Genomic DNA, 18,318 nt, shown 5'->3' with positions numbered 1-18,318 from the left:
CATACTCGTACAACTGCACTCATCAGCTCACGGCGAAACACTTAACAATTTTCATACATTTCTATACGATACACAATAGTGATCCTTGTACCTAGCTCGCTATCATCCGAAGTTGTAAAAGAATTATTGTTTAATTTGAGTTGGTGATCGGTAGTTTCCATCACCCGAGGTTTTTTATGCCGGAGATCATTCATTGATACAGGGCTTTTTCCTCGTATAAATCTTTGTGTCACTTGTGCAATTCATTTCTGAGTGATCCTCATTGTTGTTTACCAATTCAAGCATCATACCCCGTAACAGAGAGTTTGGTTGCATTATCCTTGTCTGATTTTTGACCAAAACAATTGTTTTGGTAAAAAATTACCTAAGTAATTAAGTGATCAAATTAGTTTTGTGAGGTAGTGTGCTAAGAGAATGTGTTCAAAAATATGTTAATTAAGTTGTTTGCAAAAACAGTTTCAGGATACGGCTCAGGATATTGAGCTGTATCTACGATCAAACAATGAGCAAAAATGTAAAGGTTGACACGAGATATACGAGGAAAGCCCTTGATCAATCTAGATCGCCGGCACAAAACCTCGGGAGCTGACAATCGCAACTGCCTTGTTCTTCTTATTGCTTTAAACGTCAGGATACAGTGCAGGATATGGCTCAGATCAATGCTAAGTGGTACAACGATTACAAGTGGTGAGTGTTTGTGCGTAATAGAAAGAAAAAAAAAAGAAGTGTGAGTACGAGAGTAGAGAGTGAAGTGTGTGTTCCTATTGATCTGGCCTTCTATTTATAGTTACAAATAACAAACTAACTCTCCTATTATTCCGGGATGCTGGGAATATTCCATTCTGAACGTTGGGGGCCTGTTTTTACTTGTTTTCCACGTGCTTATTGACTATAAAACCGGGTCTTCAGCTCACATAACCGTTACAACGTTAATAACATTGACCAACATCCGAAATTCTTGCGGAATATGCCTTTCTTCTATTCTGACCGTTACAAGAGCTATTCTTCTGCCATCAACTTCTTTATCCTGACCAATTTGAGCGGGTCTTCAGGATGACTTGGTCCTTATGAACGTTAGTCCCTTGTAACCAACATTTTACAAGCCAATCGTTAGTAATAGTCAGGATACTGCCTCAGGATGTTACCAATATCCTGACCCGGTATCCTGATACGGTATCCTGATCCGATATCCTGATCATATACAACTAATAAAAAATCAAGATACAAAGTCAGGATATGGGCTCAGAATTTCACCCATAACAGGTATATATTTATATAAATTTATATTTCTTGTATTTGGTCCATATACACTTGTGAGTGTATGTATGTATGTATAAGTATATGTATATATACACACACTTGGTCATTTTTCAATGTATATCTTTGTAGGTGTATATTTGTGGTATTTATTTAAATATAATTTCTTATATATACACTAAATATATAACACATAGGATATACACATAAACACATATTTTATGTGATTGCTAACTATATATATATATATATATATATATATATATCTTCTAAAAATATATATAAATATCTATTTTAAGTTTATGAAAACTCTAGTTTCCTAAACTTACACTTTTAACCCAAAACTTTATAAAATCATATTTAGTGTTTTTAAATCATTTTGACTTGTAAAGTCCTTGTTTAAACACACTTATATTTCTAGAAAAAAATTGCCAGTTTCCTTTGAAATATGAAAATTTCCATGTTTTTCAACATCTTCAAATCACTTTCCATAACTCAACAAAAACATATTTAAAACAACAAATACATAAACTTTACATTTTTCAACAAAACTCAAGTATGTAACTTGTATAAAAGTCTAGATCTTTAAGTTTAGCAAGTTGTTGCTAGACTTTTATACATACTTTTACTACCAAGTTTATGAACACGAACTTGTATAACTTCAAAAATTCCAAGGAAACTTATAAAAACCTTTAAACATACTTTTAAAAGAAAACTTTCAAGTTCATCATGTTTGTCGGATCCCCCGACCCCTACCCAGGAGCGGGCGGCCGCGAGCCTTAGAGCGGGTGGTATCGGTGTTTATTAATTTAGTAGCGGAATACATTAGGACCGTATCAGAGTAAAACACCAAACTTTTATAAAATAATTTATGGGGATAAAACCCAAATTTATTTGATAATACATTGGTAGGGATAAACCCTAATTATTGAAAACAAAATGTCTTCTTTATTTAGGTAACTTTTATAGCCACTTTTTCAAGCCTTCAGTGCTCTCCAACTGGCTTCTATTTGGCTTTCACATTATGCTACCTGAAACGCGTTTTTAAAATATTTTGTCAGCAAGAAATACTGGTGAGTGCATCCCAGTTTAATCAAAACAGTTTTATCACTTTTACAGAATTGAGGGCAACCCGCAATTACATTTGCTTAATCTACTCAATTACTCATTCAGTACTGTCAACCTGACTTGTGGGTCATATTACTCATTGGCTAACTCTTTGTCCAATGGTAACGTCTTACAAGTTTTGTATACAAAACCCCAACATACCGGCAACAATTGTAGAATTACAAATACTCAATTACTGTTAAATATAATTTAAAACATTTGAGGTTTTGGTAAAAGATTTTGATTCACAAAAAGATTTATAAAAAGAGAATGTATTCCCAAATAGTGAGAAAAAGCAAGATGTACTCACATTGCAAGTTTAGATAATACTAAGGCTTCCTGAGAATCTCCTGGTTATTATCTATTAAATCAAATAATGCACACGTGTTAGTAAAATAACCCAATCTAAATTAACCGTACAACTCGAGACAGAATTTCCAATGACTGAGTCGGGCAGAGCCGACATGCATTACGGAAATTCTAAATCAATCGGGTGTACACACGAGACAAAATTCCAATGACGGAGTGTGGCAGAGCCGACATGCATTACGGAATTCTAAATCGATCGTGTAGGGTAATAGGAGGGTTATAGTACTTACAACGAGGCAACGCTTCGCTTAATAGTGGGTATTATGCTCGGGCAGAAGTTCTACTATATAGAAATTGAGAGAGAAATCGAGAATTGAACGACTGAACAAATGAGCTTGAGCCCTCCATTTATAGGTTGCTCGGTCACTTTGTCGTGCCCCGCGAAAAAGAAGGCTAAGGCCTTCGCGGCCCGCGAGAGACTACGTGTCGCGTATAGCTTTTCTGAGTCAACATGTAGGTTCGGTGAGTCATGTGCCATGTGGCACAATGCCTTGTCTGACACACAAGAGCAGTCGCGCCCCGCAACAGACCGTAAGGGTCTCCGTTGCGGCCCGCGAGCGACACCCAAAACTTGTTTTTCTTGTTTTTAACAAGTACCAAGGTGTATCGGGTCCGTTTCTCATATACGAGGTATATTTTGGGACATTTAGGATGTCCTAAATATTTTTGAAGGGTTGTTATAATGTTCATAACACTTTTTTATGTATTTTGTTAGATCCACTAGTGTACTTGCTAGAATATACTTTAACAACTTCTAGCAAGTTACTAGTTAGACTTTTTATAAGAACATCAAGAGCTACATGAACAACTCAAGATCCATAACAAGGACAACATAAAACCCACTTATATTAGTTATGTTATGTTGTTTATATTATGGTTTTCATACTTTTAAACAAGGTTTCTTTGATGAACAACTTGTACTTCTTGTATCTACATATGAAGAGAAGTAAAATGAAGAGATCTGGACACTTACAACTAGCACAAGGCTAGGGAAGATCTCTTGATAGAATGAAGAAGAAGATGAAGACTCCAAGCTTGGATAAAAGCTCAAAGTAGTGGATAAAAGCTTTCCTTCACTTGTATGCACCTTAGGCCACCTTGTATAACATCTTGGAAGCCTTGAATATAATTGTTGAAGCTTGATTGATGGAGGAAATGGGAGAGGCGATGAAAACCGAAAAATGGAGAGGTGGGAGTGTTCTTGAGTGTGTGATTTGGATGGTGAAATGGTAAGGTTTATGGACCTTTGTCTTATAATCTCCCTCCTAAACTTGATCCAAAGGTTAACAAAGGGGCATCTTTGACTACATTTGACCAAGACCACATGGGATGGCATGTGGGGCCTCCCCAAACCGTTCACAACAGGGGGGGGGGGTCTTGGTGATGTTTGTAATATGTTTAAGTGTTAAGTGTTTGCAATTTGTTGATATTTGTAAGTATTGTGTAGTTTGTATTTAGTTAGGGTAATTTCTGATGTTTAATGAATTTAAATAGTGTTATGATGTTAAACAATGATCACTAGTTTGTTTAACATGTCTAGAAAATGTTTAAAAAGTTAAATCGGACGCTAGTTTTGCTTACAGAATATTAAACGTTAACTTATGTAACTTTGTATGACAATTGATGTTTATATATCACTATGATATATTTAATGTATTTGATATTGTTCATGATGTTTAACATCATCATTTGATCTTGTACACTTCCAACAATTATGAAATTATTACTGGTTTAGTGAAAATTGCTAGTTTAGCGGCTCGAATCGGACAAATTTAATGTTAGTATATTTTTCGGGAAGTTTTATCATGTATACTTGTTTTCCCACTTGGGGTTTGGTGTAAGTTTGATGTTGGACCTAATTCTATGTCTTATACTTGTCTTTTTGGTGAGTACCGGAGCCGTGCTGACACGAGTAGTCTAGCCGGACAATCTACCAACGGTCTTTGTAAATGTTTGCATTGTTTCGCGACGTGGCGAATAAAATCATGTGATATGCAAAGGTAATGCATTCCTTGAGATTGCTAGACTTATGAGACTCAAACACACCATAATTAAGTCTAATGCACGAAATTGTATAGTTAAATAGTGATTAAGTTGTACGGAATTACCAGACAATTTTGCTGTTTGTCACACTCTATATATAAATAGGGAATGGGTAAATGAGAAGCATGTTGAGTTGTGAGAACTGCGAGAACTATTCTCAACCATTGATTTACACTAAATGAGTGGTTGAGATTTAAACTTTGGGTTAATTTGGCTTTTTGTGATTGTGGATATTAAAAATTGATATAAAGTACCAATAGGATTACAAGGGTTATTTGGCATTTGTGCCAGACCTCTCATTGTCAAAACCACATCAAAACATTAAAATCTTCCTTTATCATTGGACCTCGGTTTGTTCGACCTGAATATTCCTTTCTTAGAGTCTCGGAAGCAGTTATCCTCTCGTTTCCTTTTCCCGGCAACCTCAGGTTTTATCACCCTCAATCTTACTTTATCTTCAGTTAGTGAGAGAGCTAGATCTACCACTGATTTGAAAGTAGCGGTTTTAGAGGATTTAACCATCCCCTTGATCTCTGGTGCTAAACCACCAATGAAACGCGCAATGCGTTTGGATTCAGGTGTAATCGGATATGGAAGCAGTCTGGACATGGAATTGTAGTAAGACACATAATTTCTATAGTCCAAATTCTTCATTGTGAAAGTTAGGAAATCTGACTCTACTTTCTCAACCTCATGTGGAGGGCAGTAGGTTTCTTTGATCAGTTCAACAAACTTATCCCATCCCATGTGGTACAAGTGTAAGTCCTGTAAAACCGGATCTAACAAGATATCAACGAACTTATTGTTTGTGTAGAATCCAAACAATAAGTGATTCAAGAAATAACACGAAGAACACACCGAATCACTTTCAACTCGCACACGTTTCAATTACTATTGAATAGCAAAAACGTATGGTATGAGTACACACAAACAAATTCATAAATTGGAAGAATACAATACTTTGTCCGAATGGACTTCTTGAAATAAAATAAAAAACAACATAATGTTCAAAATGAACTTTTGGAATATAAATTACAATACGATGTCCACAAGGACGTTTGGAATTATAAATTACAATACAAAAAGAAAATAGCATCTTCATTCATCCCCCTTCATCTTGCTAGCTTAGAGAGCTTCTTATACATCTTGCTAGTTCTTCTCTCACTTCGTTGAACCTATCGTTGGATTCGTTCATTCTTCTCTATTGCTTGATTGATTGCTTCAAGAGGGGCTGGTGGTTGAGATGGCCGTGGTGGCTATGGTGGAGATACAACCAGATATTGGTATCCATAATTTGGATAACCAGTGTTTGGATATGCGGGAGGAAAAGGAGATGGGTAGAGTGTATTATGAATGACCGCCTGCATGTAGGGGCCGTAGGATGGCGCTGGATAAGTATAATTCGTAGCAGTTGCGGCATAAGAACTATCACATCTGGTTAAATTTGGATATGTGGCAATAGGGTTATCAAAACCCATAGGTGCGGACTCAGTAATCTGAGTAGTGTTAGAGGTCCACCAATTTGGGGGTTCTTTGGTATCGATGGGTATGATGGTGGAAAGGGTGGAAGAGATCTAGACCATTCCCTTGCACGTACTGACATTCGTGCGCCAGTATGGGTCTTCCTTTGCTGTGGTGGTGGTTGTTGTTGTTATTCTTGTGTTGCTGTTGCTCCACTAGTTGGTGTGGTAACACCTGTGCATCATCCTATGGATGGGGTGGAGTTTGAGGAGGTGGAGATGATGGTGTTTGTGGTTAAGGTTCGAGAGTATAGTAGAAAGTAAATTGGTTGAAACATTGGTCCCATTCATCAGGACCATGGTATGGCGAACCTACATAAGATGCAATCTCGCTAGATAACTCGATAGGATCTTGGTTGGTTCCGGATGGCGGCATCTATCGGTCTGAGTCATGTAACTTGTTTTGGCTCGGGTGAGGGGAATTTAGATAGTTTGATGCATGGAAGGAGTCGTGTGAGTGGTGAGAGTGGGAATGTTGTGAGTACGAAATTTTTGGTGGTTGTGAGGAGTGGGATTCATTAGAGTTTTAGGATTGATGTGAATGTGAATGTGATGATTGTGGTTGTGAGGGTCCTGCTCCCCTCGTTGGTCCTTTCCCCATTCCTCTTCTTCGCGGCAACATGCTTGCCTGTCAACTATATATATATATATATATATATATATATATATATATATATATATATATATATATATATATATATATATATATATATATATATATATTCAAATATCATTAATAACTATAGGATTTCTGGCCTAGCCTTATAGGAAGACTTAGACACATAATTTCCTATGGATCTGCAATTGTGATATTTGAGATTAGACACAAAATGCTAGTGTCTAGTTCGCTCAAAGTTGGCTATGATACCAACCTATCAGACCCTGATTTCCCGGTAGGTCCGAACTTGGGGTTTATGCATGATGATTGATATCAGTAATCACAATACAAAGCGGAAGATGGGAATTTAAAATAAATTAAATAAAGTACAAACTTAAAGTTCAAAGTTTGAAATTTATATAAATTGTTTCTACTAAAGATCCACATGCGGATTGAATATAAAATGCGACTTGAGATTAATAAGGTCGTTTTGGTGGAGTTGCAAATTCCAATATGCCTAGAACAAGGAGCTCCAGCCTATTCCGTACTTGCTAAATAACATGTGCTTAGTTCTTTGAAAATACACCAGTTTTCACTGGTAAATACAGTTAACCGACTCTTTTTGAAAATCTTTTCAAAATTTATTTGATACCATTAGGTAAGGTAAGCGGAAGATGGGAATTTAAAATAAATTAAATAAAGTACAAACTTAAAGTTCAAAGTTTGAAATTTATATAAATTGTTTCTACTAAAGATCCACATGCGGATTGAATATAAAATGCGACTTGAGATTAATAAGGTCGTTTTGGTGGAGTTGCGAATTCCAATATGCCTAGAACAAGGAGCTCCAGCCTATTCCGTACTTGCTAAATAACATGTGCTTAGTTCTTTGAAAATACACCAGTTTTCACTTCACTGGTAAATACAGTTAACCGACTCTTTTTGAAAATCTTTTCAAAATTTATTTGATACCATTTGGTATATCATTTTTAAATAACTTGGGACAAACTATATCTCTTGTTACCACTTTTACATGTTTGTCAATATAGTCGGGGACCGGAAACTAAACGCCGATACATGATTAATCGACACATCACACTTTTAATATCATATAAATATATAGCATTAGCGTCTGTTAGGTGTATGCCTACACCCCACGCTTAGGTCGTGGACATTTGCAATTAAATGAGTCGGGATATCAAGGACACAGTTGTATTAACCTCCAAGTGTTTAATTTATTAAGCAAAACGGATTAAAATGGGTTATTTGAATTTCTATGACATAAGAAGCTGCTCCAAAGATGAGAGAAAGCATTGTGAAGTTGCAAGTATGAATGGGTGAAGAATGGAGCTATTTATATTTGAATTTAAGCCCCCAAATCAAGACAAGTGTCCCCTGAGGTGTTAAGGAGGTGATTAGTGGCACCCCAGGTGTCTCAAGGAGGGAGAAGGGTGGCCAAATCGCAATCTTGGTGACAGGAGAGCAGGTTGTAATTGCCAGCCCAATTCCGATTGCCAGCGACCCCCTTACAAACCGCCAGGGGTTGGTTACAGTCCGTAAGGGACCTCCGGCGCCCAGTGTTATTTTGAAATCCTTACGGACCATAAGGCTTATAGCTTGCGGTCCGTAAGGGACCTTCAGAGGCCAAAATTTTGGCTTTTATTCACATTCGATCTCCCTTAACTTTTATATCTTCCAAATTCAATAAAATTTGTCCCTCTCGTCCAACATATCTGGAATATTTGAGAGTTCCCGGACACGTGTTGCCATATAATTCGATAAAATTTCCGCGGTGTCACATTTGCCACATCAGGTGATTTGAGGCATTCAATTTGGTGGTGATTATGTGGGCAATAGCACTTAGGTTAAACTGATTTTCTGAACTGGAGAAAGAGGCAGCCAGTGTACAAAAAAGAAGAGGGAGAAATGTGGGCAAGATTTGGAGTGAGAGAGGATGGAAGAAGATAAGGTGGAAGGCAGAGGGAAAGGAGGATCAAGAGGCTTCTATGATACCATACAGGAATGTGAATGGAATCGTTGCCTCCTAGAATAGGGATAGGCATCTAAATAAGTTTAAGATATTACACATATATACACAAAGAATAAAACAAATACAACTGAGTAAAGTTTATAAATAACATATTCAAATAGGTTTAACACATAGGAGAGAGGTGGGAAACTGGGGATGCTGAATTTCGGAAATTTAAGTTCTTGTAATTGCAGGATCTTGACATTAGAGAATGGGTCAATTTGATTGATAACTTCCCCAGACTACAACAATTAGTGGTACATCGTTCTAAAACTCGATACTGATGGAGTAAGTGGATGCAACAATTTTGCACACGAGTATGTGTTATAAATTTAGAGAGAGCAAGAGAGTGATGGAAACAATTTCCCAAACAAAACCAGATATAGAAATTCAGAAAAGATGATTCAGTTACTTTTATTGGATGAATATTAATGTAACGGGTTTAAGAGCATCTACAACGTGAGGTTTGGAATGGTAGTCTAAAAACAGACTAACACTCCCAAACCACCCCTGCGATGTGGGTGTTTGACCATGGTGGCCTGGTTTGTTCCATTGGACTAGTTTGGTTTGGAAATGTGGGGACCACATACACATAAGGCTTTTTTTTTCTGGTGTAAAAAGTGGGGTGTGATGTGGATGTTTGGAATGATTTAGTGTTGTAGGAAAAAAAGCGGGGTTTGGAATGGTTGAGGTTTGGAATGATGGTGGGTTTAGATTTTTAACTTTGACCAGCGTTGTGGATACTCTAATATGATCAATGTCGTTACTTTTGCAAGGAGCGCTTCTAGTGATGTCAAGGAGCGCTTCTAGTGATGTGGTTCGTGCAGATCCAACTTTTCTTGTTTCTGCATATCCACATCATCTTGTCACCTCTCATTAGGTCACAGAAAAACCGAAGAAGATCATGTAGCTCAGTTATTTTAATGTTTATAGTACTCTTCCTTTTCGATCATGTTTGAGTCCTAACTAACAAGGTTTTATATTGTATTATTGTACATTATACTATGAATATGTACGTGTATTTTTAATGCAAATCCTTTTAAAATTCTTTGGCTATGTGTTCAACAATTATGGTAGCTCCATTAGCAAGTACTAGATTCATGTTGGTGCCGTGTGTATAATTTTTGGAAATCCAGTATTTACACTAAACTTCTTTTAGAAATTTTAGGTAAAATTAACACTACAAGCGAAAAATCGATCGGGACCGGGGAACCCGGGCCTATATAAAGCTGCATTGTAGCGCATTTGTGAGAGTTTGAAAGCGGTTGCGTCGGAGATGCTCTAATTTCGACGAAATCTAGGCTAATATATGATATTATCTATATATAACTATATAATACATCTCCTATGTACTCAAATGTAATTTCACCTTAAAATTTTAAGATGGCATATGAAAGGTTAACTTAAAATCCTAATTTTTTACCATTTTATTCCCATTCTGCCCTTCTCACATAAAATATCACATAAAATAGACACCTTATTAATCAATCACTATTAATCCGAAGAAAACACGTTTCAATCCTGCATCTAGGGTTTCAGCCAAATCGCCTCTCTCTAAGAAACCTAATCGACCTCTGTAGTTGATTTGCATTTAATCTCATCGTTACTTCACTTCATCTTCCTTCTCTGTATTCAATTCTCATTATATCTCCAAGGCGAGACAGAAGCTATGGAACCCTAATATAATAGCACGTAAATGAAGTGCTTCAGTTAGATCGTTTCAATTCCTTTAAGACACGCCCTTCCTCACGAATAATCTAACCCTTCGTTCCAGTCTCCACCCTTGAATTGAATCCACACACACATGAGAGCGAGAAGGGATCCAAAGGAGACGATGACAATGATTCAACGGCGGTTAAGGATCAAACGGTGGCGACGATGGTTTCAATGATTCAACAGTTTGAAGTGTTGTATCTGGATATGGTGGGACGTCAATACGATTGCTTGATTAACCCTCTCGGGGCCGTCCGATCAACGTTTGAGAAGGTGGTGGCAACTGGTGCAGATCCGACATCATTTGACGGTAAAGATTGGGGCGTACCAGATCTATTTCGAGAATATCTTTTTCAAAACGAAGCCGTCAGTTAGGTGATTCTAAGGTTTATGAATTTCAAAACGACGAAGTTCTAGGGTTTATGATTGTGACTACTTTTTTAAATCACTCTGCTGTTTTGCGGGTGCTGATTAATTTGAGTGTTTGATGATAATTTTTTAGGTTCCGATTCTGACTCATTCAACGGTTAAATGGGCTGGATAGATGAACAACCTTTCGCTGCTACTAAGTCCGGAACTGGCATTGTTATTGCTGTCAAAAAGCTTCATCAAGAAAGTTTTCAAAGTCACAGGGAATGGCTGGTGAGACTCTTTGGTTTTTTTTTTATAGGTAAAATATGTAAAAAAAATTAGATAATATATCGCTTAAAAAATGGGTCGAATCAATTTTCGGCTTAAAAAATGGGTCGAATTCTTTTTCGCTTAATAAGAAACGGGTTGAATGCTTTATCGCTAAAAAAGAAGCAGGTTAAATGCTTTATCGCTAAATAAGAAGTGGGTTGAATGCTTTATCACTAAAAAAGAAGCGGGTCGAATGCCTATTCACTTAAAAAGAAACGGGTCGAATGCTTTTTCGCTTAAAAAGAAGCGGGTGGAAAAGAACTACAAGACCACTTTTTTAACGTTTGATCTTACAGTCTTGAATTTCGTATATTTGATTTTACAGTCTTGAATTTTGGTTTTCATATCTTTTGACATCTATGTAGATTTGAGTATCCACAACGTTTCAGAAATTAATGAAAGAGAACTGCATGGAGCCTTTCTTTGTCTCTCAGGTTCAACATTAAGAAAAATATTTTAAAAATGATAGCTTTAGCATGTGCCTGTGTTATTTGTTTTTCAAAAAAGCAGTTATTGTTCTCTTTGATTTGTAGGTCTTCTGTATGGGACTTTGGTGTCTAGATGAAAAAACCAAATGGTAAGTTATCTATTTTGTAACCACTTTTGGTATATTGTTTATCGACTGTAAATAAACGTTCGTGTATTTACTTTTATTCAGGATACGGGTGGCGACCTAATAATAACGAAGAAGATCTTGGGAAAGTAGTTCAGGACGATCGTCATTCTTTGTGATCGACTATCTCGCTCGATTCGCCGTCGATGAACACAACAAGAAGCAGGTATCATCTATTTCTTTTATATGTTAGTCTATGCATGTGTAAGATTGAGGATTATGAATTAATGTTTTCATTTAGAGTGTGTGTAAATACTAAGAAACTGATGTCTTATCTATGTAGAATACCCTGCTGGAATTTGGTAAGGTACTGGATGCAAAGGAGCAGTTAGTAGCTGGTACATTGTATTTTATCACACTTGAAGCAACTGATGGTGGTGTCAAAAAGACTTACGAAGCCAAGGTTTGGGTTAAGGAATGGGAAAACTTCAAAGAATTGCTGGAGTTCAAGCCTGTTGATGCTGCCACCCCAGTTTGTGGAGGAATTACAGAAGTAAAGGACTTTGCAAACAGCCTTGTGATCGACGATTTCGCTCGATTCGCCGTGGATGAACACAACAATAAGCAGGCATCATATATCTCTTTGCTATTTGGTGCTGTAGGTACTGTGATATCGATCACCATCATTTCGTTTGGTACACACTCAACTTGTTCACTTTAATATATATCCCTTTTATCTTTTTTTTTTTATAATAACTTTATGTAGGTTTGTATAACTTTTAACTTCACTACAGGTGCTATACACATTTTCAAAAGAATGAATGTCGGTTCTCTTGACCTCGGATATTTTCTTGGTATCGCTTACTTAACTCTTTTATGTCATCGCCTTTCTAAATATACCTAAAGTTCCTGTTCAAACCAGTCTAAATGAGCAAAAACAAATGTCTCATTGACATACTATTTGTTTAGGTTTCTCACTTTCTTGAGCCGGTTAAAGCTAGGTTCACAAGATCACAATTTATTTAGAGACGCTAAACATCTCTGATGGTACATTGGTGGTTGCTATATAGATGCATTTAAGGGTCTATGTAATCGTTCAGCTAATAGAGCTTGAACTCGAGCTTCCATGTTTCATACTCAAAGCACAAGTGTGGCTTGTGAGAATTTTTTATAGCTTGACTTGGGCTTAGCGTGTGTATTATTTATTATATTTATCTAAGTATGTTATTTATATACACATTTAATTATCTTATATATAACAGGATTCATATTATTTGTTTATTTTTGTCATGATAATATATACTTATTTTTATTATGTAAGATATGTATAATTGTTATATGAAATAAAAATTTTACTGTTTATGTAAATTTCTCATATAGGCTTGCATTAGTCAAGCTCGGTATATGAAACTCGGGTTCGTTTATTAAATGGGCTATTTTTTCAAACTCAAGCTTCGGCTCGGGGGGGTTACGGACATTATATGGGTGTTATCTTTTTTTGGTTCACAGGCTGCTGAATAGGTTGGTTTGTTTTTGTTGTAGGTATGTAAAAAGTTACCAGAAAAGAGAGAAGTTGGAGCACAGGTACTAAATCGTCGTTTGGCCTTGGGATTGATTACAAGGGAAGAATAATGTGTTGTAGTCAATGATGGATTTGTTTTTCTTGGTTTTGTAGTATATTTATTCATTACAAAGTGTTTTTCCCCTCCATCAAAGAACAAAAGAAAAACACAAGATACTTTTTTTTTCCTTTTTGAGTATATACTTGTTGAAAACCAACCAGTTGTCATTTTCTACGTTGTGATCTTCAGTGGCGAAGCTTGAGATTTTCGACCGGGGTTTTTAACGTTTTTAGGTGTGAATTATGTTCTCGGCCCGTATTGTTAACTCCGCTGCAACGCGCGGGTTTCCCACTAGTAAAATATAGAGTATTAGGTTGAAGAGTATGAACAAAATAACCCCTTCTTGCCTCACGAATGGAACATGAAACTATTTGGACCAAAGTTATACCAAATAAATGATAAAGAGACTAAACAAACAAAATAGTGAACAGAGGGACTAAATTTGTACTTATCTCGTATAAAGAGTAATACGTGGCTAACTGACAGGGCCGTCCGTTATCAATAATTGAATGCTCCACAGTGACGATTAGGTTCCGATTACCATCATCTCAGGTGCGTTTTTTATCCTCGAATGAACATGCTGCTGCACACTATTAAGTATGTTTCTCATGTCTTCATGATCATTAAGTTAATAGTATGATATATATAATTAACTGTCATGTATATGATGAATTTTATCGTCCAGAGTTTTGATTGTCTTAGAGTGATGCTGGTTGTATCAAAACTACGAACTAGGAACACCAACATCATGCAGTTTGACCTCTAATATTTGAATATGATTAGCAGGTAGAAAAGAAGTAATTATGGGGTTTCAAGTAGACCGTAATCGTATGGAATTTAATTAAAGCCATACTTCTGAGAAACTTGTGTGTTTGATTTATAATCCTGATAAAGGATTCTGAAAGTTCACAATATTTGGATTAGCCTGACCTGAATGAAATAATATATTTATAGTCTAAAGAGAGGACTAGATGAGTAATTTTAATCTTGATATTTTTATAATAAATATACAAATACAAAATTCGATTTCACCCTCCCGGTCAATTAGAGTACCCATGTTTTTATTTGTGGTGGGAAGGAGTTGGGGCAGTAGAAAGAGAGGTGTTAGGCGGGGCCACTAGGGGGAAATAGTTGCCAGAATACGTGAATACAATCGCTGCCAGCCACACATCATGACGAAGTTGTGAGCTTTATAAGATACTATGATCTTGTCCGGCCCCCACTGAGTTTTTTTTTGTAGTGTAAGATATTGGATTTTCAAGAGTCCGGCCCCCACTGAGTTTTCATTCAAGCTCCGCCACTGCCCATAAGATGTATATGTTTCAGTCAATATGAATTTCAATCCTGGCTTAAATCATGTGTACATACTGTGCTATGTGTACTTAGGTGTTGAATGTTCATTCTTAACATATATATATATTTTTTTTTTGGAACAGCAGTGTTTAACGTTTGTTGGAGTTGACAACTAGGCTGATCAACCAAAGTTGTTCTCTTTACAATATATAGATTATAGAGAACCATGGCTGATGATCTTAAACTTCATATCAAGCAACTATTCAGCCTCTGCCTCTCTGCAAAACGTGCTGAATCTAGAACAGAGATATTGGATATCGTTAGAAGGATAGCTAAATCCTATGCTGGTCTAATGACATACCTCAGAAACATGATGTTAGGCTATGAAAATAAGGAAGTTCAGGATTTATTGACAAATTTGGAATCAATGGTGTATAGCAAACAGGTTTTTTTCCATGATGAATTAAAAATGAATACAATACTAGTGAACTGTGAACAACTCTATGACATAAGATACAGCTCAAATGTAGAGGAAGAGGCTATTGCAGGATTTGATGCTGAAGCAGAAACACTACTGGATCAACTTACTGGAACTTCTACAAAGAAGTTACAGATCATCTCAATTGCAGGAATGGCTGGGCTTGGCAAGACGACTTTGGCTAGAAAGTTATTCAGGGATCCACTAATCGAGTATATGTTTGACATTCGAGCGTGGACTTGTGTTTCTCAAGTATATCTCAAGAAGGACTTATTGCTTGGCATATTAAGCTCTTTCACTAATAATCTTACTGATGAGATATACAAAATGAATGAGGAACAGTTGGGAGAAAAGCTGTACAGACGTTTAAAAGATCGTAAATATTTAGTGGTCTTGGATGATATCTGGGATTGTAAAGCCTGGAATGATATCAGAATGTATTTTCCGGATGACAAAACTGGAAGCCGGGTGCTATTTACTAGTCGTGACATAGACATCAGTTTACATGTACAGGCTGCAAGATCAGCTCATGTTTTGCGTCTTCGTACTCAAGATGAAAGCTGGGATATATTTATGAAGAAGGTATTTAGAACCGGAATATGTCCTAGTGACCTGGAGGAACAAGGAAAGGTGATAACACAAAAATGTGAAGGTTTGCCTCTTGCTATTGTTATAGCTGCAGGTCTTCTGAAAAATAACTGGTCAATTGAGTGGTGGACCCAAATTGCAACGAGTCTAAGTTCGTTTATGGTCAGTGACCCAAGCCAATACATGGACTCACTTGCTTTCAGCTACAACCATTTGCCTCCTCACTTAAGACCATGTTTTCTTTATTTAGCAGCATTTCCCGAGGACTATGAAATCCCCGTGTCAAAGCTGATTCGGCTATGGATTGCTCAAGGATTTATACATCAAACTGGAAGCAGAATCTTGGAAGATGTTGCAGAGGATATCTTGATGGATTTAATCAAGAGAAGTCTGGTGATGACTCCCACAATAAGGGCTAATGGACAGGTTAAAACATGCCGCATCCATGACATATTGCGTGATTTTTGTTTGAGAAAAGCCAAAGAAGAAAGCTTTCTGCCAAACATTTATACGTATGACAAGATCTCGTCAATGCTTTCTTATCCATCAGAGCTAGGAAAACTTCTTTTGGAGGGAAGATCCATTCATATCGAGACATATAAAGCTCTGAAGATTCTGGATGTAGTCTCTATCCCTATCTCCTCATTTCCTTGTGAGGCAGTCCAACTTATCAATCTGAGATACCTGGCCATTCAAGCACGTGAAGGAAGTCCCCTAGCATCAATATCGAACCTTGTCTACCTACAAACGCTCGTAATATTGTCAAGGAAGAATGTTATGATACCGAAATCCATATGGAATATGGTAAATCTGAGGCATTTATATATCAAATCACGGGAAAATCTTATTGAGCAGCCATGTTTTGCCCAACTGAACGAGAAGGATGGTTGTCCGAGGGTACTGGCTAGCTTGCAAACCTTATCCCATGTAAGTCCTCGATCTTTCACAAATATATCTTTGAGGACTCCCAATCTAAGGAAGCTTGGGTTTTGTGGACCCTTAATATCAAGGCTTGGTGATCTTGAATTCCCAAGTATAGTATCTTTGCAGCATCTTCAAAAGTTGAAGTTATTAAACACGATTGTGTTTCCCGAAGCAACACGATCATGTAATCCTCTTATGTTTCCTGAAAAGCTTAAGAAAGTAACACTATCAAATACTGGAATGGACTGGGAGGAGATGTGGACCTTTGCTTGGCTGCCTAACCTCGAGGTTTTAAAATTAAAATTTCACGCTTGCATAGGAGAGAGGTGGGAAACTGGGGATGCAGAATTTCGGCGACTTAAGTTCTTGAAATTGCAGGATCTTGACATTAGGGAATGGGTCAGTTCGAGTGATAACTTCCCTAGACTACAACGATTAATCGTTCATCGCTGTCTAAAACTCGATAGTATCCCATCAGATTTAGGAAAGATTTTGACATTGGATGTGATTGAAGTCGGTGGATGCAGTAGTTCTGCGCACGAGTCTGCATTGAAAATTCAGAGAGAGCAAGAGAGTGTTGGAAACAGTTTCTTAAAAGTCCACACGAAACCAGAAATATAAATTTAGAAAGTATGATTCAGTTACTTTTATTGGATGAATATTAATGCAAGGGTTCTATTGTGATCAATGTGGTTACTTTTGCAGGGAACGCTTCTAATGAGCTGGTTTGTGCATATCCACCTCATCTCAGCACCTTCTCTCATGCGGTCACAGAAAAACCGAAGAAGATTATGTAGCTCAGTTATTTTGATGTTTATAGGCAAGGGCGTAGCTTTCAAGGGGCCGGGAGGGGCGTCCGACCCCCCGAACTTTTCGCTCAGTAGTGTTATGTATGTACGTTTCGTGTAGAATTTTTTAGGTATATACGTTTTCGACCCCCCGGTTTTATAAAAAAAAGTTTACTATATAGAATTTTTAGGTTCGGTGATTTTCGACCCCCCGGTGGAAATTTTCAAGCTTCGCCACTGTTTATAGGGCTTTTCGTTTTCGACCATGTTTGAGTCCTAACTTACGTGGTTTTATATTGTAAATTGTATTTCGAATATGTACTACATGTATTATGTATGTAAATCCTTTTATAATTCTTTTGCTACGTGTTCAATAATTATGGTAGCACCGTTAACAATTGGCAATATGTTAATCAGTTAATGTGTGGGATAAAATAGCTGGTGATGCTTTCTGATCATGGCAGTGTATATGCTAGATTGGTTAACATGGTGAGGCTGATTGATGATGGATTAGTGTATATACATCATCATCATCTATTAGTGATATTGTTGATAAGTGGTGATTAAATAATGGTCACAAATATTATTGAAGCTGCAGATGGGTAAAAAAAGACCATGATGCCTTTTGAGAAGGATTATTGTTTTACTATGAAGCACGGGGACGGCATATTGCATCGAGTACCCGTCCCGGGGACGGCTCGGGGACAGAAACGTGTAGGGGACGGCTCGGGGACGTTTCCCAAATGTACCCGGAT

The 18,318-nt window shown here is 37.0% G+C and overlaps 1 protein-coding gene and 1 long non-coding RNA gene across 6 annotated transcripts; both read left to right on the top strand.

Moving 5' to 3' along the window:
- The first annotated feature begins 10,412 nt into the window (after positions 1–10,412).
- LOC110870052 lies at positions 10,413–12,311 on the top strand. The gene is made up of 6 exons (XR_004865514.1): positions 10,413–11,011; positions 11,139–11,278; positions 11,683–11,751; positions 11,851–11,894; positions 11,976–12,096; positions 12,214–12,311. It is a non-coding gene; the product is annotated as an uncharacterized LOC110870052 (long non-coding RNA).
- Positions 12,312–12,483: 172 nt separating this feature from the next.
- LOC110872916 (putative late blight resistance protein homolog R1B-16) lies at positions 12,484–17,940 on the top strand. Of its 5 annotated transcripts, XM_035976790.1 has the most exons (7): positions 12,484–12,565; positions 12,665–12,724; positions 12,840–12,917; positions 13,413–13,454; positions 13,979–14,044; positions 14,932–17,405; positions 17,481–17,940. In XM_035976790.1, exon 6 carries the CDS (start codon positions 15,012–15,014, stop codon positions 17,394–17,396), a length of 2,385 nt encoding a protein of 794 aa, XP_035832683.1. In that variant the 5' UTR covers positions 12,484–12,565; positions 12,665–12,724; positions 12,840–12,917; positions 13,413–13,454; positions 13,979–14,044; positions 14,932–15,011; the 3' UTR covers positions 17,397–17,405; positions 17,481–17,940. The 5 variants fall into 5 exon arrangements, with proteins under 5 accessions (XP_035832683.1, XP_035832682.1, XP_035832684.1 ...); XM_035976789.1 differs by having other exon boundaries at positions 12,840–13,454; positions 14,929–17,405; XM_035976791.1 differs by lacking the exon at positions 12,840–12,917 and having other exon boundaries at positions 12,492–12,565.
- Positions 17,941–18,318: the final 378 nt, after the last annotated feature.

This window comes from Helianthus annuus, chromosome 8, assembly GCF_002127325.2.
Source record: "Helianthus annuus cultivar XRQ/B chromosome 8, HanXRQr2.0-SUNRISE, whole genome shotgun sequence".
Lineage (NCBI taxonomy): Eukaryota > Viridiplantae > Streptophyta > Magnoliopsida > Asterales > Asteraceae > Helianthus > Helianthus annuus.
Note: the sequence above shows the minus strand (reverse complement) of the source record. Positions and strands in the feature narration are given on the sequence as shown.